The following is a 21,178-nucleotide window of genomic DNA, read 5'->3' as shown; positions in this document are numbered from 1 at the left end:
AAATGTTTGATGTTGATATCCTCTGCTTGTTAATCCCCCTAATATTTTACGAAGCGATGCCCCGTACAATCGGTCTTGGAGTGATGTCATGGTCATATTTCATAGGTACATGTAAAGTTAATCATTGACATGCTGTGGTACGTATGGAGTCGACAAGAAGCCTGATCCACTATGCTGGATCCAATATATATCTTCCACATCACTTCTTCGCCCTGCTAGTCCTGGTACGCTTCTTCGCTGGTTGCTGCCGCTGCGACGTCTCATTGTAGCTTGCGTCGTCGTCGTCGTCAGAGCCAGATTGCTCGTCTGGCGCAACGTTCGCACGAGCGGACTCCTTCCTCCGCTTACCAGCTTTCGGCGCCGCTGCCTTCGCACTCGACGCCACATTCGATTGCTCTGGAATTTCCCCGGTCACATCGTCGGCCGTCGATCCTCCCTGCTTCGTTCGCGCACGGTCCGCCATTCTCTTCAGCGCCGAACCCATCCTCTTGCTACCGTCAGCCCGTTTCCTCGGCGCGAAGCCTTCCCCACGAGCACCGTTGGCGTGGGCGGCAGCGCCGACACCCACAGTCCCGTCGAAGAAAGCGGTGATGTTGGCTTGTGTGCCTTCGTCCATACGACGGTTCATATCTTTGATGACAGGCAAGAGGATCTCATCAGTGCGCTCTTGACTCCAGCCGATTGTCGCCATGAGGTACGATCGTAAGGCATCCAGGTCGGGTACACCCCATTGGAAAGGCTGTGGATCAGAGTCGACTTCGGGTTCCACGTACGCGAGGTCGACTCGAGGATCTGGGAAAGCTGTAGGCAGAAAGATCTTTGAAGCGTTACGACGGAATTTGAGGCGGAACGAGTTCCCAGCGTCGTCGCTCTTGGTGACTTGATTCATTTGAACGCCGATAAACCAGTCTCTGAATTTCTCCAAATTCTGGAATTCACTGATGATCTCCAGCGCAGTGACGGGTCCAACGCCGTTCAAGCCTTCTGTGTAGTCTGAGCCGAGTAGCTGAGCGACCGCGATCATCTTGTCTCGTGTCAAATCAAACTCCTTTTCAAGATCCGAGCTGAGATAGCACTCGACATATTTCGCCTGATTGAACATGTTCTTGTAGATTCGGGTTCCTCCGAAGAGGAAGCAATCGGAGTCGTCTGTTACAATACCATCGACCAGACCGAGACGCACAAGTTCTGCACATTGGGCTTCGGCTTCCATCGGTGCTGTCACATATGGCAAACCGAATAAAGAGAGTAGCTGTTGGCATTCCGTGATCATCACATGCGTAACCTCGTCAGCATCACGGCGGTCCTTTTTCTGCTGGCTCCGCAACTGTCTCAACTCTTGCTCGTACTCCTGAATATTTTGGGTCTGGCTTTTGTTGTTTAGGCTGCTTGCAAATCTGGCGTGCTCTTCAGCCTCCATGGTCAAAGCTTTGAGCATTTCGAGTTCTTCTGGATCGGAGAAATCATCAAACTCATCGTCGTCCGGGTAAAGCGCCAGACTTTCTTGATTCGAGTCGACCATAGTGGATGGCCCTGGGTCTGTCTCCACTTCCGCATCCTTTCGTTGCAAGGGTGCGTCTGGGATAGTGACCTCCTCAAATTCGGGAGATGGAGAACGTGGTGACATCGAAGTGCGCTCCAATACCTTTTGCACGGTTTCCTGAGCGCCAGTCTGGTGAGATGTACCATCATTCATCGGACCCTCGCCAGCTACTTTAGGCGACAATGCTTCTGTTCGAGTGACTGAGCGTCCTGATTCGCTTTCGCTCCAATCTAACATTTGTTCGTCATCCTCGTTTGGTTGATTCGAACGAGCCTCGAAGCTCGCATCCTGCAATTCACCACGATTCTCCGTAGTCGAAGCATCATTCTCGAATTTATCAGCAGGATTGGCAACTGCAAGATCTGAAGTTCCACTTTCAGACAATACCTTGCTTGGTTCTGGTGTTGCAACACGACCGTCCTCTACAAAATCAACCGTCTGCTCTCGAGGAGCCGAGGATGACACAGCATTGTATGTCATCGATTCGTCCGCTTCCAGATCGATCAGCTCTCCACGTGCAAACGACTTTGCTGGCTCATCCTGCTCCAAGTCGATGACTTCTGTCGAATTGAGGCGTCGCAAAGTCTCCGGCCCTCGTTCCTGAAACACGAATTGTCTCCTGGACTCCTTTGCCTTTTGTCGGTCTTCTTTCTCCAATGCTTTCTGCGCATTGATGTCCTTTTCGATGTCACCCTCGAACCAAGGAGGAAGTGGCTCAGCTTTTTTCGCCTCCTTTTTTGCCAGCTCTGGATTGACAAACCCACCAGCGGCTTCCTCCGACCGCTCTTGCATTTTCTTCTTGCCGAGGAGTGACGATCCAAGGTCAAGCTTCTCGAAAGGCAAAGGACCACTAAACCCAGCCTTCTTGGCGAGATCTTTCGCAGTATCAACATGCTTTGGGGGTTTCATCTCACGGCGAATTGGGCTCGGTTTACGCTTCGTTCGTCGGCTCTCTGCGAGCGCGGCCTGCAAGTCCATGGCCTCATCTTCATCACTTTCGTCGGGCTTTGGAACGGGTACTCCAAAGGATGTAACCTCGCGACTTTCGGGCGCAGCCGCGTATGCACGTCGATTGACAATGTTGGCGATGCTTCTGCCACTGCCGCTCGGTAGCGGCTTCTGCTCTAACGCTGCCGATTGGTGGAAGACCTCTTGCACATCAGAATTATCTTCTTCGTCCACTGATCGAGCCGGGCTCTCTGTCTTTTCTCGCTCTAACGACATGGCGAGAGCTCGTTGCAGCTCTTCATCCTCGTCCGCAGTGTCATTGTCGTCCGCGGACAGATCATCTGCTGCAGATGCCTGCTCCTTTTCTGCCTCATCCTGGTCGCTTTCCTGAACAAACAACGAGTTCCCGTCCGCTTGAGGCTTTGCTCTCTTGGGTTTCCTAGACACTCCTAACTTTCGCTCGCGGTAAAAAGCTTTCCTTTGCTTCGTCATGGGATCGATGGGCTTAGCTTGTGCAGAAATTTTCGGCAGTCGGTTGAGACCTTCGATTGGAATGTCCTCGAAGTCTTCGTCCTCGTCCACTTCCAGCTCCTCCTTCTTCATCGCCAGTGCATCGGGTGCGTCGACGTCGATCGGCTTATCGGCTTTGCCTTCATCGCTGATGACGCCAAGCGCCCAGCCGCCCTCTACTCCGTCGTTCTTGATCAGCACATATTCTCTTCCTTTCTCACCTGCGACCCTTCCGGACCCATTTGCACCAAATGTAGCATCTTCATATCCATTGAGGTGCATCAATCTTTGCGTGAGCTCATTTCTCTCGGTGACTCGCTCAATCTGAAATTTTGAGAACGCCATGCGATCTGGAAACATGCTTTCTAATTGCTCTTTGGAATGACCCATACGCAGTCGAGATCGCAGGCGCGCTGCGTTGAGGATGTTGTACCGATCAGATGCCGGTAATGACGTGAAAAATGCACTGTCGTAGTCAATTTTGGAGAAGTCGTAGACATTGATATCTTCGCCAGTGTCAAATTGCCGAGCATACGCCTGCAAGTCCTCTAATGACATGATTCTGGGATCATTCGGACCGCCCATATCCGACACTGAAACATCTAGATCTGGCAGATGGTACGCATCCTTCTTGCGGAATTTCCTGTTCTGCTGACGCTCTTGTTGTGTCATGTACACCTCTTCCGCATATACGAGATTTTCGTCCGGCACTGCCTCCTCCGTCTCTTCCTCTCGTGATCGATTTCTTGCTTTTCTCCGTGCCTCATCCTCTTCCGCGCGTCGCTGCATCTGCACGGCGAGCAACTTGCCAGCCGTTCGGACAGCATCCTCTCGTCTTCCCTCGCGTCGCGACTTGCGAGCGCTGATAGTCTGGCGCTTGAGTGCTGGTGCACCCCCATCAAAGACGAAGACGGGTTTGATGCCGAAGAAGAGAAGTTTGCAAATACGGCGAAAGAAACCGACGACATGACTGTTGCGTAATGCGTTTCCTTCCTTATCTCGGACGGCTTTGAGGAATTGATAGATCCAGATACTCGCGTCCACTGCCAAACGTTTGCGGTTCAGCGTTTCGATCTTGATCGGTCGGGCACAGGGCTGTACGATCTGCCATAGGCCGGTGACACCCATGTCAACCTTCGCGACAGAGTAATCAACATGTCAAGATCTTGTGCCCCAAAGATGATGGTCGACAACAAAATCTTTCGAGCCGATAAGGACTTGTCAGTGAAACACCGAAATCTGCCTCACCATAGGCAGCATCTCCACAATTACGTCATGCAACTTGCTTCAGACGCGCGCTCACGTGGGACTCGACAAATGGTGATGGCACGCCGAGGCGCGACAGGGACGAGCCTTCGATCAATGCACATCTCGATTGGAAAATGGAGTTACTGATCGCAAACATCGCTGCACGTCTACGAGTGTGCCGATGCTTCTATTCTAAACCCAATGCACTGCAGCACTTATTCCTGGCATACTACACGGCACCGCGTGTTGTCATGCCATTAATGATGTTCGCCGCCTGTTGTATTTCGTTGAGCCTCCTCTGACCCAGCCATCAGGTAATACTGCCCTCAGCGAAATCCGTATTGCATCGCGACTCTTTAGAAGTGTGTGTGTTTGCTCCCCTAGGCCGGAACATTCCATGACCCTTTGCAAGATCCTTCTATGTCTTTCATGATGATTTCTGATAGTAATGTGCCATCTCCAATCCAGCTCTTTTGAAGCCACACTTCACGTAGAAACCCTCGTTTGCCTCGCTGCAGTCAAGTATGGTCTTGTAACAGCCAATCTTCTCCGCGGCATAGTCCAATGCCTGAATGATACGCAATCCAAGCTTCTTGCCTTGCTGATCCTTTGCGACAGCGATGTCCTCGATGTGTCCGACAAGTCCCAATTTGTGGATGCTGCGGTGCCCGGTTAGTGATGATGCACACAGGCATGAATCATTTTTGTAGGTCTGATGCGCGCATGAGGCACTCACAACTTCCGTTCCACAATCAGAGCTCCTGTGCCGACTATTTTTCGCTCGCCATTGAGAATGACAAGAACATGGTATCCGCCTGCTCCAGCCTTCATCTCATCGAATCGTGCCTCGAATTCAGGTTTGGAGATGTCGCCGACCTGAGTCAGTACCCGTAAGACATCGAGGAAGCCGAGCTCGTAATCGGAGCGCTGCAGCGGTCGAATCGAGTACTCTTGTGGTAGAAGCTCTGTGACTTCTGGCGATATAAGGCTTGGAGAGAAAAGTGGCTCCTCAGAGTTCGAGCTTCCGGCTGTGGCCATGTCGAAGTGATCGAGCGTGTTTATCGGAAGACGATAGCAGTCTCCTTAAACAATAGTGTCGTATCGAGCGAAAGGGTTGGTCTAAGTAGTTTGGCTGAGGCAATGTAGCTAGATGTATCATATAAGTGGCGTTGGTTGGTAGTGACTACTGATTGGCGGCGTAGTTGAACGTATTCATGACAGTCCAGCCGACTCGCAAGACCATTTGATTATTTATAGACGGATCTCCGCCCGCTTTCACATAAGCCATGCCGGGAAAAAAAATCCAAGCTGTTTGATATGAATGGTGATGTTCTGCACTCTACACTGCAGTCTACAGCACAAATACGGATCTCGAAGTCACAGAATCCTTATCCCAGCCGCGACTGAGCTTTGCAACGCCCGAGCAAACAGCCCTCAACTGCTCCGATGCGGGGCACACTCATCATCATCATCATCATCAAGCCAGCCAGTGGGCAATGTCATTTGACTGGGGCATGGGAAAACTTGACGATGAAAACCATTTTGCATAGCAGGTAAAAGTAGTAATAAAATATGATCGCAAAACAAAACCACCGAAACCTTTGAGTCGTAAATGGCGATCGCCCTGAATGTAGGTTCCACGGCCATACGCCCGAATCACAACAAAACAAAAAATGTGTCCATGCGTGGACGTTTTCCCAATCGAATATTCAAAAAATGCTGCCTCCTCATGTGCCCAAGAATCGATCCTAAAAGAAATTCGTTTCGTTCGTATAACTGTACAAATCGAACAAAGAACGTATTGACATGGAACGGTCGTCAGAATTCGTCAATCTGAATAGCCGTCAACCCAGACCTAGCGGCGTGGTCGACTTGTGTTCAATGTAGCGCGATGCATCTCTAGAAAAAGTTGCCCGACGGAAGCGCACAAAAGATGCCAACGGCGACGCCCCCGATTGCGAGACCACCAAGGATGGATTGAAGGAAGATGGTGTCTTGGATCTGACGGAGTGCAGGCTCCTGGATCCAGGTCTGACGATCGAAAATCTTGCGGATGATGTTACGTTTCTCGTATTGCGCGATCCATGGTGCTGATTCGCTTGACTCCCTGCTACCCGAGAGGACGCATTTGGGCGTGATAAAGTCTTCGTCTGCACACGACTCATCGTCGTCAGAGAACAATTCCCACGGCCGGAGATTTCGATGGTGGAGGCCGTGCAACACGACACACATGCCCTTGATAGCAGCGACAAGAGTCGAAATCCCGAGAAGCCAGCCGACGAGAGGCAAGACTCGCCATGCTCGAGGAGCGCTGCTAAGGGTGAGAATGATATTTGCGATGAGGGCCAAGGTGATGAGGGCGATGCCTAGACCGCGTGCGAAGAGAACTCGCGGTCGGTTAGCGTTACCGATTGTCCACCGAATGAAGTTGGGGTGTGCTTGCTTCCGGAGCGAGTATTCAACAGTCGATGCAATCTGTTTCAGCGCAGATGGGTGCGTTGTGTGCTGTAAGGCGTGCATTGCCGCTCGTCGCTCTCGTGAAGAGATGTTCAGTTCTCTGGGGCTGCCCTCAGCAAGATACGTGCCGATTATTCTCGTAATCTCGTCTCGGAATGGTTGCGTAGAGACTAGTATCCGTTAGTAACAATGACCCAGGAGTGGAGGCATTACTCAGGCTCCTCGTACATGGCTGCCAATGCATTTCAGCATCGTCGAACGCTTGTTTCGCGTTCAGCTTCACATCGCTCCGTGCGTCGGTTGACAAAGAAGTGTTAGAGTCCGAGTCGACTTCTTTGGCCTCATCCGTGAATGAACTCGGCTTCGGTGGTGTATTGAATGGGTCGAAACGCTGGACAGACACTGTCGGTGGGGTCTCTGCGTCGAATGCATCCTTGACGAACGTCGCAATGGGATTAGACGCTTTGGACTTCCGAGCAGCGTGGGCATCGGCATCCAATTGAGATCGCGTCCACTCTGGAACCAAGACTTTTTCGCTACTGCTTAGTTGGTCGAAGCGAGTTTCATAGGATTTGAACCAGAGATAGAACTGAAGGTTTTCCTCCGAGTGCTCGATGTATTTCATGTAGTTCAACATATCCCGCACTGTGACTGGCTATGATAAGGTCAGTCAAAGACCAACATCCAATGCAACCCAGCAGACAAGCATCGCGAGGCAACATACTGGACAAGTGCCTCCGGAAACGATTCGATCAAAGGACAACGCATCGGGGACACCTCGAGAACAGCCGATGTTCGACTTGACGGACTCATCGCAAGAGTCTTGGCTGGACAGACGGGACAATGCGTCCTGTGAGACATGAGATGGCCGTGTATAAAGCAAAGAGTGGACCATGGTGAAGGCTTTGTGCACACCGAAGTGGTGACCAGCGTGTTTGAGAGGGTGATGAGGAGGAGAATTACGTGCGATTAACTTTCTAATCCACGTGGAATACTCGCTTATTTAGATGAGACGAGTCGATCATTAGTTTGAGAGGAACAATAGACGAGTCGACCGACAGAGCCCACGAAAGGTTCGAGAAAAGGACGACGCCACGGCTTGAGCAAAAACATGGACGATTACGACAACCATTTAGGGATCGTGGCTGTCGATGGGCTCGCCAGGAGCCATGGAGAACCAGTGCCGGGCATCCTGTATCTCCTGCTCCCATGGCCGTGCACGCAAATTGAGGTAGATGCAGACGGCGGCGTCGGGGCGAGCGAGCGTGTTGGGAGCGGGAACGAGGATGGTGTAGTGGTGGTGGTGTATGAACATGGTGCGGAGGCCTCCGACGCAGCAATTGACAATCGGAAAGTCGGGGAAGTAATTGAGGGCGTGGAGGCGGGCTTCTAGGCGAACGAAAGGTCCGATGGTAGAAGGGGAACTGGCTTTTGGCCGGATTCGACGTGGTGCAGCGCCGATGCACATGCGAAAAGCCACGGGCTTGCTTGCCTGGTAGTTGTGGTAGTGTGGAGCCATCAGGTTCCAGAAGTATACAATCTACCCATCATCTCTCGCTAGAGCGATTGCATTATTACACATAGCAAAGTAATGCACAATGGAGAAGGACTTCTGGTTGGTCATTGTCATCCCTTCTCTCACCACTGTCGTCACCGTCGCCCAGGAAATCCAATGTAGACTCCAAGGTTGCGGTCTCTCACAGCTTTGCAGAGATTCAACCACCCAATCCGCGTCTTAACTCCTGTCCGGCAGCGTCGAACTACTCCAATTAAGTGATGCCGTAAGATATAATTCGAAATGTGAAGACACAATTTCCCTCTACCAGGAATTGTCTTTTGAGATATTGTTAGCGGCCATTTGACCGGTCTCTTCCTCAGCGCTCCGAGCTAGTTCAGGACAACACTAAACTTGCCATGACACTAAATAGAGACGAAATGCTAAGATCGGGAATGTGCCAAGTGAGAGTGCGAGGCAATGTGGGAAGTGTTCCAAGAGTTCCCCAAGCTATGCCAGCCATATGCACACGGTGCATGCCAAGAGTGAAAGGAGATTCTCCTCTGCACAATTTGTGGATACTGCAGAGCAGTGCATAACGACATTGCCCATGTGCTGTCCGATGATGGTTCTCTACATTGACGAGAGGCAATGCACGCCCCGCAGATGAGCTGGGACAAAACGAAACATCACCTGGGCACCTGGGCATGCTTCGGTTGCATCGAGATTTCACAATCATGCGTCTAGGATACCTAGGTAGCTGCGCGATTCCAAGTTCTCACTCTCTGACTACTCAACTGCCCTGAAGGTTTTGGTATTCGGCGGATCGGCCATACACTTCCACGATGGTTGTTCCTCGCGTGGCTATCGCGGCCATCGGTTTCGAAACAGGCGATCCGCGCACTTCCACGTGGAAATTTTCTCCTTCTAGTGGGCTGCGCACTGATCAACGCCTGCTCTTCCGAAGACCTCCTTGCCCTGGCGGGTGATTCCCCAGTACCACAATAGTCTGGGCCGAGTTTGAGGAACGAGTCTGGACTGTGCCTGCCGAGAAGTAATAATAAGAATTATGGCGAGTCTTGGACCAAATTGTTCTTCTTCAGGAGGCTACGAACCGGCGGACTCTCCGATTTTGTGCTCTCCTGGTCAATGGTGCTTGTTGAAGCACCACCTACACCCATCGGCAATATAGACAAGAACGCTTACGACGCCACCAGGCTGAACTTGAGCTGTTCTGCAAATCGTCACTGACCACCCCAGCGATGTAACTCGTACCGCGGGGCGCCGGTAACCATGCGACATAAGTAGAATCGGGTAAGGTGGGTTGAGTGTGGGCGTTTTTCAAGTAGAAATCACGCACAAACCCTCGGACTTCTTCACGACCATACACATCGGGAATCCACCGCACTTCTACGGCATTCCCTGATTCTTCTATCACCAAGAAATGCCTGGATAAATGTGTCACTGTTCTAGCCGAGAGGGCTTCCCGGATACTCTGCCCTGACATTGGTAGTTGGTACTGAACACGCAACATGGGTGGTTCAGTGGTTCATGCGCTCCACGTGAGCGGGCTACTACTCTAAACAAGAATTCGAAACCACCACATAGCCGTTGAGCCCACAATAAGTCCGGCCTTTAGCAAAATGGCGTATGTTCAGACATGCAGTCACACCACTGTGCGCCTCCGTCAAGCGATCCGGTGCAGGATAACTTGTATGTCCATTTCACTCGTGTTCTGCCGGCCTCCGACGTTCGTCTATGTCTCATTGGTAGAACCAGCCTCCTCGTGGTGGTTGAGATGCTGGTCAGGTCGCACGTAGATTCGTTTCCGAAAATGGACTGCGTTACAGCAGAATTGACTTGCAACATCGTCATGGAAACGAGGCACCCTGCGCACATGTGGAGCAACTCCTTTGACCGCCCGGCGAGCTCCAGGAAATACGCAAATTTTGATTTCTAATAACCGAAATGTGGGACTGGTCCTTACGAGCAAGAAGGCCGTAAGTGAATGCTTTGCGTATGTTCTGACTGTTGTCGCTCTGATGCATTTGAATAGCTTTTCAATGACTGTGCTGCAGCCTTCTTCACCACGTCTGAGCTCAAAGCAAATCACTTATCCACATGTTGTAAAGCTGAAAGTGCAGTTGTTTATTACATCTGGCGCACTTCCTTTCCCTTGCCCTCAGGGCGATCTAACTCCCACTCATCGCGTAGCACGGCATATATAGTATCAGTCAGCAAGATCAACAATGCCAAATTCCAGACCAATGTGATGGCATAGAAGAAATTGGCATTCCCAGAGCCAGCGTAGATCCAGAGATGGTGGAAGGCTGGTCCGAGCAAGGTGGCGTAGAGCAATGCTGCAAGAGCTGGAAAGCTGTATCGGTAAGTCGAGGTGACTAGGAGGGACGATCAGTATGTAGGCAAAGTTGAAGTCGAAGGCTGTCGCAGATCGCCAACGGATTTGACTTACGTTCGAAAACATGGCCTAGTAGGCAAAGAGCGCTCAGCCATGCACCCACATCGCCGGCGTTTGCGTACGGCTGGAAGACAGCAATGACCCCTGTCATCAGCAACACGCCAGCGAGTGGCTGACGACGGAACCGCAAGGCGAATGGAACGCTATACGATAACATGTGAAGCCAGAATACGCCCAGGAAGAATTCTCGGAATGCATCGAACATCTCAATGAAAAAGTACCACCAAAGGCCTGGGTTGGGGGTCAAGTCGGGCAGCGTCAGAGGGGTCATGAAAACCGCAGGTACAAAGTTCCATGACGGGAGAAACAGGCGCGAAAGCCCGAGCAGCATGGCCAGGATGGAGCCAAACACCATTGTCAGAATGAGGAGGAACGGCAACAACGGAGGAAGGCTTCGGCGGTCGAATGTAACTTTGCCTGATCCTGCAGGTGGTGCATTCCCATCGCCTCTTGCTGGCGCCTGAGAAAAAAGAACCTTTTGGCAATATCCGTCATAGCAAAGCATTGCCACTGGAGGCAGTAATAGTAATGGATGAAGACTGATGAAGCTCGCCAGAGCTAAGGCAAAAGCTGTCGTGGCGATGTTGCCGCGACATGCATGGTTTATGCTGATGAGTGTGAACGAGTTCGTGAAGACGGTTGTCGGCCGCCCCAGACAGGCCAGGACTGTAAAGGGGTTGAACAGATAGACCGCGGAAACTGATGCAGCTTGCCATCTCCTTGCAACTCTCGGGGACAAAAACGTTGTCGATCTGACGGCAGCTTCGGCTTGGACAATCTGGAATAGACTATTCGCCGAGACTATGTCCACCAGAGTGTAAATGATGATCGTCAAAAGCTGACCTAGCCATGAAGACGACGACGGCAATAGAGAGAACAAGGGGAGAAACAAGGGCGCCTGTGAATCTGTTCAGTATCGTATGTGAATTTCTGTGCAAGCCCGTGTAGGGAAACTTATACCTGGTGAAATATGCCGCCATCGTACGGGTCAAGACCGCGATCGTAAAGGAAAAGACCTTCCTGTACTGCGCCATCTTAGCGTCTGTCCGTTGATGTAGCACGAAGGATCATTCCATCGGAGCATCATCTCCAGGGCTCCTGACCCATTACCACATACATCGTTTGAAGCTGTTTACCGGCGAGGATATTTCCACCCGGCCAGTTAAAAGATCCGGCAGGGCAGGAAACGCTATAGCAAGCGAGATGCGGAGTGTCGCTGCAGCGAAGAAGAGTACTCTGCGAGGATGGTCATGGTAGACCTGCCGCAAGCTCTCCATGGTATGGGTTGTGATCGTGGAAGATATTCATGGCATCGTTACGAACAACAGCTCCATCTGGTCTTCAAATTTTGGACACGATCTCAGGATGTTGCTACTAATGTTCATCGTGGTTCACAGTCTCACCCCCGAGCTCGCCGCATTCAACTGTCGCATCACTGTGGCATTCCGTACCAATGCAGTGGAGTGCTGCGGCAAATCTAGGGCTCAAGCTAGCCTACTAGGGATCTGCGCGAAATCTTGGCGTCTGGCGGACTTTTTTCTGAGCAGCATCGCAAGATACCAAGCTCGCAAGCATCTGCGATCACAACTCAGTCTGTCGCGCAGACTTCTTAACAATTCAACATGGCGAAGATCAAGAAGAGAGGTATGTATTTGAAGTAAGTAGCGAGAACGGACCTCCCACTGACTGGCAAACAGGCACGACTGGCGCCGCCAAAAACTACATCACTCGTTCACAAGCCGTGCGCAAACTGCAGATTTCTCTCCCAGACTTTCGCAGAATATGTATCTTCAAAGGTTAGGACTGTCAAGAACATACTCGAGGTTCTCCGCTCATTCTGTGCGCTTAGGAATCTACCCACGTGAGCCGCGATCGAAAAAGCGGGCCTCCAAATCCTCTACGCCGAGCACCACTTTCTACTACACCAAAGATATCCAATACCTTCTCCATGAGCCCCTCCTCAACAAATTCCGTGACCAAAAGGCACTCGCCAAAAAGATCGCAAAAGCTCTTGGCAGGAATGAGGTCAGCGATGCCGCAAGATTAGAGCGCAATTTGACACCGCGCATGAAACTGGACCACATCATTAAAGAAAGATACCCTACCTTCGTTGATGCGCTACGAGATCTTGATGATGCACTTTCCATGCTCTTCTTGTTTGCGAACCTTCCGAGCACGGAGAACGTTCCGCCGAAGATCATCGCGAAGTGCCAACGCTTGACCATGGAGTTCGAGCATTATCTGATCCGCACGCACAGCTTGCGCAAGTCTTTCCTGTCAATCAAGGGAATCTACTACTCAGCGACTATCCAAGGACAAGAAATTTTATGGCTGGTGCCATACAAATTCGTGCAACGTGCAGCTGGTGATGTCGACTATCGCATCATGGCCACCTTCATTGAGTTCTACACCACTTTATTGGGATTCGTCAATTACAGACTGTACACCGGCATTGGACTCGTTTACCCGCCCAAATTTGATTCAAGACGCGAGGAGGATGGCGCTGAACTTGGAGCATTCCAACTCGAAGGTGTCAATGGAGCTGAGGAGGAGGAGCAGAACGAGCAGCTTCATGATGCGGAAGTCAACGAGAAGGCTCAAGCAGTCGCAGACAAGCTGGCCTCGCTCCCAGCAGAAGCTACGAGCAAAAGTTCAACAGGACAAAACGACAATGAGACTTCCCAAAGCACAGAGCATGCCGAGTCTAATACCACTGCTCTGGACCAATTTGCCTCCATCGATCCCACTGCCGACAGTCTACCTCAGCCATCACGAACCGCCGATGCTGCCACTGCAGCACAGCTTTTTGAATCCTTCACCTTCTTCTTGTCGCGTGAGACTCCCCGTCATCCGCTCGAGTTTATACTCAAAGCATTCGGCTGCAAGCGAGTAGGCTGGGACAGTCTGCTCGGCGAGGCTGGCTCATACTGCTCTGAAAGCGACCAGCGTATCACCCACCAGATTGTAGACAGGCCAGATCTGCCTTTGCCATCACCCCCAGCGACCGATGGCGAGGACGGTTACCTTGATGACGGCGTTGACGATAGTGCGGCAGTGAGGCGATCAAATGAGCGGATACCTGGCAGGATTTATATCCAGCCGCAGTGGGTGTGGGACTCGATAAACGCTGGACAACTGCAGCGAACTGACCTTTACGCGGCTGGGGCAACACTGCCACCTCATTTAAGTCCTTGGGTTAAGCCAAAGAAGGGAGAGTATGATCCAACGAAACCTTTGGCCGAGCAAGAGACCGCTGCAGAGGCCGAGGATGAACAATTCTCGAACGATGAAGATGAAGACGAGGAAGAAGACGAGGAGGACGATATTGAGACAGACGGTGCAGTCAACGGTACACACAGCCTTGCAGACGAGCTTGAAGATGATGAAGACGACGAAGACGGAGGAATGGATGTTCAATTAGCTGACTCGGATGAGGACTCGGATGAGGAAGGTGCGCCTGCTGCAGGGGATGATTGGGATGGGCTCTCCGGTGATGAACAGGACTCGGATGATGACACTGTCGCTGCACGCAAACATCAAGCAGAACTTGAGGCCGAAGCCCGAGGCCTTGCTCCAAAGATCACAAAACCCGCTGACGCGAAGAAGGCAGCCAAGCAGGCCATCCAGGCCAAACGCACACGTGCTGAACGCGAGGCCGCCGAAGACATCGAGCGACGTAAGATGATGACGTCTCGACGAAAGCGCAAGATGTACGAAAAAATGTCTTACTCCAATGCAAAGAAGGATGATGAAGCTGAAAAGCTGCGAGCAAAGCGGAGAAAGCTGGAGAAAGAGAAGGCGAAGAAGTGAAAAACGGACAACGAATGCATCTGATATTTGCGATCTGGCGTTTGGGAGGCTACATCCGGGCGAGCGGGCGTTACGAGCGGACACGATAGAGAATCTCATGTTTCATTTAAATGTATCATGCCGAAGACTCCATTTATGTGCGAGTGTCGTTGGCTTGCTTCATCAACTTGCTCAAAATCACGTAATCGGGCGATATCAGCTTGCCACGGATCTTGCGCGCCCGAGGCGAAGAACCGTCGACATCGAAGCCGAGTCTGTGATAGAACTGAACTGCAGAAGTATTCGCGACAAAGCAGGTCAACATGACCTTCTCGATGGCCGGCCCGAGCTGCTCCGCAACCTTCTCTACGATGCTGAAGAGATGTTGTCCGAGGCCTTTACCTCTCGCACTTTCAGTGAGGTGGATCTCATAGACATAAATAACTGCAAACCCATCTTCATGTGTAACCATGAAGCTCAGAAATCCTTGGAAATCCATGTCCCCTTCACATCCTTCGTCCTTCTGACCGGTTGAATCATTTTCGGCGTTGGATCTGCGCTTGACGGTGAGATAACGGAGCTCCGTCTGTCTCATTTCTGTTCTTTTCTGCCCTGGGCGCCAACCACGGCTGCTGGCATGGTAATCGGATCGGCTGGTAGACTCTACGAGCTTGAAACAGCGCTCTAGTGACAGATCGGCGAGATCAAGAGCATACGAGAAATCGATGACATATGTATTCTCGGTGGACGTTTCAGTACTGGATGAATCTGATTGATATCGGAGCATTGATTGTGGTAGAAATCTTGACTTGAACTCATCGCTGGATAATTTATTAGTCGTTGTGACAATGTCCTGTTTCGAGCGACGAAGACTCGGATCGGCTGCTATCTTGCGCCGTTTGGTAACAATCTCTCGCTGATCATCACTACTCGGATTGGCTGATCCTTCTTGACGAGGTGATGATAGTTGCTCCGTCATCCTATTGTGCGACTAGCTTGCGACTGTAAACATGTCAATTCACATCGTATTGTTGTATTAAACTCGCATGCGCGTTCAGAATAGTGTACTTCTACCTAGGTATCCCGAGACTTGGTGGCTAACTAACATTGGGTACGCGTTGTGGAAGACGCTACGCGGCACGCACGCGCAGAAGAAGCCTTGTCAAACGTGAACGACGTCACGGTCTGAAGCTCGTGACGCAGCGCTTTGTCGAACCGATCAACTTGACACTCAAATCAATACCTGGGCCATCTTGATCGCAAGCTTCCGCATCTTTGAGTAGACGGCATTTCGTTGACTCGATTAATTGTGCGTCGCCATCAATCCTCAAGACATGCATTCTACTATCCGACGAAGCGCTGCCATATTTTCTGGTCGATCACTGAGAGACAAGGGGCCAGTCCTCACGCTCGAGCATGTGTGTTCATGCCTAGCCTAGTATTTCAAGTTGATGGGCTACATTCTGACTGACTGTGACCTTCAAGTTTGTTCAGCGCCAGAAAGTCATCAGTCTATGGCGAAGCATAGTTCGCACGATCCGACGTTCGTGCACGAGATAAACATCTCCATCATACAGACTAGCTAAAGAACCCACCAGGAATCCCACCTTCTTCAAGCACACGAGAGGAGATGCGCACATTTGCACGGTCCGAATTCGAAAGGCATCGAAATGTGACCGATTTGGTAGGCAACCATCCCGTCGTAGGCGTGCAGGCAGATCGCTGACCTGACTTCATCAGACTCACATCCGTTATCTCTGTTCAGTAAGATCTCTCCATCTTGCGGGAATCCATCAGGATTACATCATTGGTACCTCATGTTATCAAGATGAAAATCGGGCCACGTGTTGATACTCTCCTCGATTCGTTGCTATTCACGTGTTATCGGGCACTGACGTTGTATAGAGCGGGAAAACACAACTCGATCAAATGCGGAGCTATGTCGAACAAGGAACAATTTAAACCCCTCAAATGGTCCAGATGATCAATTTTTGATCGAAGCCGCCACTCACGAGATATTCTTTTCGATGGCCAGCGTCCTCGATACTTCCAGCCCACAAGCACCGCACCTTGCTACCAGGCTCATGGCCTTGTAGTGTGGCGACGATCTTTCCCGAAACCGTTTCTATGCCTCTCACGACACCGTCATCTCCGTTGACCCAAACTCCCGAGCCATCCGGCCGCCAAGCTACAGCTGGCGTCGAATACGCAGTCTGTGGTGCCAAAGTTGAGCAATGGATCTGGATCGCGGCTGCTTCTCTCTCAGCTACAGCGAGTGCGGCCCGGGCTTGGGATGCCTGAGTTAATGCAGCCGGATTTTCGTCAAGCAGAGATGTTCTCAATGGTACTTGAGTCTCAATCTCGGCCGGTTGAACTTCGTTCCAATGCGGGAACAGGGCCCGGACAATCATGAGCTTCATATGCGGAAGGCTTGACGTTCCAACAGCAAGGAGCGTTGGATCGGTCGGACATGGCTCAATGCTCGATGGGGTGAATGCTATCCAGGCATTGGAATGTGGCGCAAGGTTCTGCTTTCCCAGTAGTCTCGGCTGGGCCTCAACGGAATAGTAGTGGATGAACGTTGAATCAGTACGGCTGATAAGTAGGACAGGGTTTTGGTTGTCAGGGTGTTGCAGGAATACGATAGACTCGGGCTTTGTGGGCAGTGAGATTGTCGCAAACGGCTCGTCCAATCGTGGTGGAATTGAAGGACTTGACTTGTATATGACAACTTTGCCGTCCCAGCCTGCTGTGGCTACCAGCGAGTCACTGCTGTCATCATGGTACACAATCGTCTTGATAATATACTTGTTGTGATCTCGACGTTTATCAAGCTGAGATGTCACATCGCCGATCTTGCTCAGATGGAGTTGACCAGACATGGAAGAGGTCAGCAGATGGCCTTTGAACTCAGTATGACTTAGAATCGGTGAGTCGTGAGAGCATGAAGTCGACTGTTCCAGTTTTCTTGTGTGCAGGTTGAGCACATGCAGGTTCCGATCGGCCGTCGATGCTAACAATACCGGGTGCGTAGAACTGACGGTCTGGTCAGCGCAATTGAAAACTCACTTTCAAGAGACTGTGAGCTCATCTACCCATTGTTGTCGGCAAGCTGAGTCGCACAAGCATATAAAATGTTCGAGGTTGACGGAAGTGTTGTCACAACATCGGCAGTTGAAGGAGCTGCGTGATTTTATCGTCAGATGCGATGCTCATAGGCAGCTTATCCTGTACGCGCACCTGGTCTAGTCCATCCTCGTTTGTCGTCATCAACCCCAAGCTTCTCGAATCGCAGAGCGATGTCGAACTTGTTCTTCTCCTCGAGAAGCGTCTCAAGCGTCAGGTCGCCACCTTCAGCGTTTCCAACATCAGGGGAAAGCCCTGCCTCTTCGATGAATGCATTGAATGTCTTTTGAATTCCAATTAGCAGAGTGTTTTCTGAAATATGACTTCGAAAGTCAAATTGTAATTACTAGATCATAGTTATTGGCCTTCAAATAGCGGGCGACAATTGCAGCTGGCGACACTTGCTGTGACATACTGCGGGGATGGTCGATTCTCGTGTGTTTATTAGTGTGATGTATTATGCAAAATGAATTTCTAGGCCTTTCAATTCGATCTGTGATCGTAGTGTTTAGTTGAAAGTATGTAGATGTCTGCTTGAGCACTACTGAAGTTTGAACCATTTTCTGGCAACCTTATCCACTGCCTGGGGCTCTCATGACCGCAAGCTCAGCGGGCAGCGCAAGCTTTGGAACGTCGCGTGCGCATTTCAACCATGCGTTAATAGGGACACGGCGACTTGACCTGTGACATACTGCTAAGCGATACGCTCGGTCTCGGTCTCATAATTTTGTGACGATCGGCGCCCTCCAGACACTTCAGACACATTGAGCACGCGGAATCGTGTGATTTCCATAAAAGCACAATGCTCTGCGTGGACAATCTAATGTACATATACGCAGAGACAACTTCCGAAATCGACTGCAGTTTTGTGCGAATTCCACTTCAGCTCTGTGCCTTTTCCAAGCGTTACGGGCATCGCAGTCACCCTTTTGCATTGCATCGGGACCCGGAGCAATTCATCTTAGCGCTAGGCGGCGGTCGTGATTGCAACATGCTTGATCGAGAAGCGAAGCAATGTGCGCATACGCTTCTCGGGTTCACCTTGAAGCTCTGTGTAGCGGACTAGATCGCACAGCTACTCTCGGATCGAGTTCAATCCTTACAAGGGCTGGCGAGACGAAGGCTGTCACGAGCATATACGTAGCGCACGCAGTGTGTTTCATCGAGAATGAGAAGGTGTGCCAGAAGCCGTGTCCATGATCTCTCGCTCACAATGATGTCCTCATTTAGCTCTAGAAAGCATGTCCTGCCGTTGCTGTCAAGCTGTATTCTGCTTGGACGCCAGCACAACCATTGGCGTAAGTGGTTCATCGCTTTACTGAAGGCAGCGGCACTGCAAAGGCCTTAGCTTCGTGTCTTGCTGGCCGATTGGCCATTGCGACAGGGCTAGCCTCAGCTTTTTGAATTTCTTCCAGTTCGCTTTTACTGTCTGCTTCAGGTATCTGGTTCCAGATCGTATTCCACACTCCAGGCGATGCACTCATGTCTTTACTTTGTTCTCGATTGATGTAGTATTTTCCCCAATTGGTGTAAGCAAACCAATAAAAAGGATTTTTCTTTTGCCCCTTCATCGAACCGGGCAAATGCTCCAAATTGGCGATGCCGCGTTTCCATGAAGGCTGAATGCGTCGCAGGTCGCGCAGCTTCATGTCTGACGATCGCGGCCACGGCATCCACCTCATATAGCTTGCGCGCACAACAGTGTCCGGCGGCAGCCTCTTCACAAATGATTTCAATGCGTCTTTAGACCGACGCGCAGAATCTGGCAATTTGATCGTGACATCATGAATCATGGGACCTGTAGCGAGACTGGTCACGATCATGGGCACCGGGCCTCCAACTAGGACGAGCGGTAGCATCCAGTTGGATACGTCTGCGGCGAAAAAGACTGCTGGAAGACCAAGGATCTCTACGCCGATGAAGGTCAGCCATGCGAATGCACGACCTATTCCAACAGCGACTGTGGCATAAGTCCCTGCTCGGTACACGTTTAATAGCTCCGGAAGCACTTGAAAACATTCATATGTCAGCCGTGAAGTATCAAACGCATCAGACAAGATACCTACACGCTTTTTTAGGCCTCCCTGCAAGACTGCTCTGCCATCGTGATATGGTCGTGGTCGCGCCGCCAGTAGGAACAGGGCGATCTTTGTGGCCAAGCCAGCGTGGTGTAAGTATGCGTCCTCCGCATGCAACTGCATGTGGGAAGACATGCGCGTTGCGGAGATGACGCGGCCGTAGTTGCAACATCACATCTTATATCCAAAGGGATAAGTGACGACTTCCGACCCACGAGATGCTGAACACCGGCTTTTATTGTTGGATGGCCAACATTTTGACTTCACTGATGGTCGGAACTTCTGATGATTCGGACCCTATAACGCCAAGCACCAGGGCGTGGCCACCCCCAGGGCGTGGCCACCAATTTCCGTATTAACCACAACAACAACTTCAACGCGTGATGGCTCCATCAAAACGCGTCCAAATGAGCTCAAACGAAGGGAGTATACTCCTTGCAATATCAGCTCTCAAATCAGATGCTATTGACTCCGTGTCAGCCGCTGCAAAAATGTACAATATCCCAAGATCAACACTACGTCGCAGATTGCAAGGAATGCCTAGTAGAGAGGACTACATGCCACAGAATAGCAGTCTTACTCTGATCGAGGAGGGCGTCCTTCTTAAGGACATATTGAAGCAGGATTCTCAAGGGCTATCTCCTACCCTTGATATTATACGATCTATAGCCAATTCCATCTGCAAAGCTAAGGGAAAACCTGAAGTTGGCCGGCATTGGCCTAGCAGGTTCATTCAGCGCAATCCCTCGCTAATAATGAAATCTGGAAGGACCTATGAATGCCAGAGAAGGCTCTATGAAACTCCGGCAGTGATTGAGGCTTGGTTTGAGCTTGTGAAGAACACTATCAACAAGCATGGCATCTTACCACAAGACATGTACAACTTTGATAAGACAGGCTTTCAATTAGGCCAGATCTCAACTTCTAGAGTAGTCACATCATTTGAAAGGACTGGTAGGCCAAAGCAAGTCAAGCCTTCAGGCACTGAATGGATCACAGTCATCCAAGGAGCCTGTGCGGATGGTTCAGCCATACCACCACTCCTCATCTTCAAAGGCAAGACTATCAACTATTCATGGCTTGGAGAAGACTTTCCTCAGACATGGATGTTTGCAGCAAGCCCTTAAGGCTGGACAAGTGATGAGATTGGCTTGCAATGGATCCAACACTTTGAAAATCATACAAGAATGAAGACTATTGGCAGCAAAAGATTGTTGATCCTGGACAATCATAGGAGCCATACAACACTAGAGTTCACCTCTTTCTGCATGAAGAACAATATTGTCCTTCTCTGGATGCCTCCTCACTCATCTCATATACTCCAGCCTCTTGATGTTGCCTGCTTTGGCCCTCTGAAGCAGGCCTTCTCAAAACAGACTCAGCACCTGATCCGCAACCATATCTTTCATATCAACAAAAGCACCTTTATGGATGCATTCAAAGCTGCATACTTTGAATCAATCACACCTCAGAACATCCAGGCAGGGTTCAGAGGCTCTGGCCTG

General features: G+C 50.8%; 9 protein-coding genes across 9 annotated transcripts; 1 reads left to right on the top strand and 8 right to left on the bottom strand.

Moving 5' to 3' along the window:
- Nucleotides 1–10: 10 nt before the first annotated feature.
- Nucleotides 11–4,201, bottom strand: K489DRAFT_375884 (PIN domain-like protein). Its single transcript, XM_033603785.1, has one exon. It carries the CDS (start codon nucleotides 4,127–4,129, stop codon nucleotides 200–202), a length of 3,930 nt encoding a protein of 1,309 aa, XP_033464780.1. The 5' UTR covers nucleotides 4,130–4,201; the 3' UTR covers nucleotides 11–199.
- A 149-nt stretch (nucleotides 4,202–4,350) lies between these two features.
- On the bottom strand, nucleotides 4,351–5,521 carry K489DRAFT_375882 (acyl-CoA N-acyltransferase). Its single transcript, XM_033603784.1, has 2 exons — nucleotides 4,986–5,521; nucleotides 4,351–4,908 (listed from the first exon to the last, which is right to left on the bottom strand). Exons 1-2 carry the CDS (start codon nucleotides 5,285–5,287, stop codon nucleotides 4,677–4,679), a joined length of 534 nt encoding a protein of 177 aa, XP_033464779.1. The 5' UTR covers nucleotides 5,288–5,521; the 3' UTR covers nucleotides 4,351–4,676.
- A 252-nt stretch (nucleotides 5,522–5,773) lies between these two features.
- Nucleotides 5,774–8,044, bottom strand: K489DRAFT_375880 (uncharacterized protein). Its single transcript, XM_033603783.1, has 3 exons — nucleotides 7,431–8,044; nucleotides 6,935–7,361; nucleotides 5,774–6,876 (listed from the first exon to the last, which is right to left on the bottom strand). Exons 1-3 carry the CDS (start codon nucleotides 7,599–7,601, stop codon nucleotides 6,149–6,151), a joined length of 1,326 nt encoding a protein of 441 aa, XP_033464778.1. The 5' UTR covers nucleotides 7,602–8,044; the 3' UTR covers nucleotides 5,774–6,148.
- A 1,296-nt stretch (nucleotides 8,045–9,340) lies between these two features.
- On the bottom strand, nucleotides 9,341–10,043 carry K489DRAFT_25642 (uncharacterized protein). Its single transcript, XM_033600006.1, has one exon. The coding sequence runs from the start codon at nucleotides 9,733–9,735 to the stop codon at nucleotides 9,373–9,375; it is 363 nt and encodes a 120-aa protein (XP_033464777.1). The 5' UTR covers nucleotides 9,736–10,043; the 3' UTR covers nucleotides 9,341–9,372.
- A 309-nt stretch (nucleotides 10,044–10,352) lies between these two features.
- K489DRAFT_406397 (PIG-U-domain-containing protein) lies at nucleotides 10,353–11,957 on the bottom strand (the record flags this gene model as incomplete). Its single annotated transcript, XM_033607246.1, has 4 exons — nucleotides 10,353–10,600; nucleotides 10,675–11,578; nucleotides 11,641–11,705; nucleotides 11,798–11,957. The coding sequence occupies 4 exons, from the start codon at nucleotides 11,955–11,957 to the stop codon at nucleotides 10,353–10,355; spliced, it is 1,377 nt and encodes a 458-aa protein (XP_033464776.1).
- Nucleotides 11,958–12,257: 300 nt separating this feature from the next.
- On the top strand, nucleotides 12,258–14,960 carry K489DRAFT_349347 (uncharacterized protein). The gene is made up of 3 exons (XM_033602395.1): nucleotides 12,258–12,324; nucleotides 12,378–12,476; nucleotides 12,530–14,960. The coding sequence occupies exons 1-3, from the start codon at nucleotides 12,303–12,305 to the stop codon at nucleotides 14,488–14,490; spliced, it is 2,082 nt and encodes a 693-aa protein (XP_033464775.1). The 5' UTR covers nucleotides 12,258–12,302; the 3' UTR covers nucleotides 14,491–14,960.
- On the bottom strand, nucleotides 14,624–15,256 carry K489DRAFT_311408 (uncharacterized protein; the record flags this gene model as incomplete). Its single annotated transcript, XM_033600776.1, has 1 exon — nucleotides 14,624–15,256. The coding sequence occupies one exon, from the start codon at nucleotides 15,254–15,256 to the stop codon at nucleotides 14,624–14,626; it is 633 nt and encodes a 210-aa protein (XP_033464774.1).
- A 1,053-nt stretch (nucleotides 15,257–16,309) lies between these two features.
- On the bottom strand, nucleotides 16,310–18,118 carry K489DRAFT_375873 (uncharacterized protein). Its single transcript, XM_033603782.1, has 4 exons — nucleotides 17,943–18,118; nucleotides 17,710–17,878; nucleotides 17,565–17,652; nucleotides 16,310–17,505 (listed from the first exon to the last, which is right to left on the bottom strand). The coding sequence occupies exons 1-4, from the start codon at nucleotides 18,006–18,008 to the stop codon at nucleotides 16,437–16,439; spliced, it is 1,392 nt and encodes a 463-aa protein (XP_033464773.1). The 5' UTR covers nucleotides 18,009–18,118; the 3' UTR covers nucleotides 16,310–16,436.
- A 663-nt stretch (nucleotides 18,119–18,781) lies between these two features.
- K489DRAFT_25622 (uncharacterized protein) lies at nucleotides 18,782–19,932 on the bottom strand. Its single transcript, XM_033600005.1, has 2 exons — nucleotides 19,664–19,932; nucleotides 18,782–19,603 (listed from the first exon to the last, which is right to left on the bottom strand). Exons 1-2 carry the CDS (start codon nucleotides 19,806–19,808, stop codon nucleotides 18,903–18,905), a joined length of 846 nt encoding a protein of 281 aa, XP_033464772.1. The 5' UTR covers nucleotides 19,809–19,932; the 3' UTR covers nucleotides 18,782–18,902.
- Nucleotides 19,933–21,178: the final 1,246 nt, after the last annotated feature.

Source organism: Dissoconium aciculare (assembly GCF_010015565.1).
Source record: "Dissoconium aciculare CBS 342.82 unplaced genomic scaffold K489scaffold_1, whole genome shotgun sequence".
Lineage (NCBI taxonomy): Eukaryota > Fungi > Ascomycota > Dothideomycetes > Mycosphaerellales > Dissoconiaceae > Dissoconium > Dissoconium aciculare.
The sequence above is the reverse complement of the archived record's forward strand: the minus strand, read 5'-3'. Positions and strand labels throughout refer to the sequence as shown.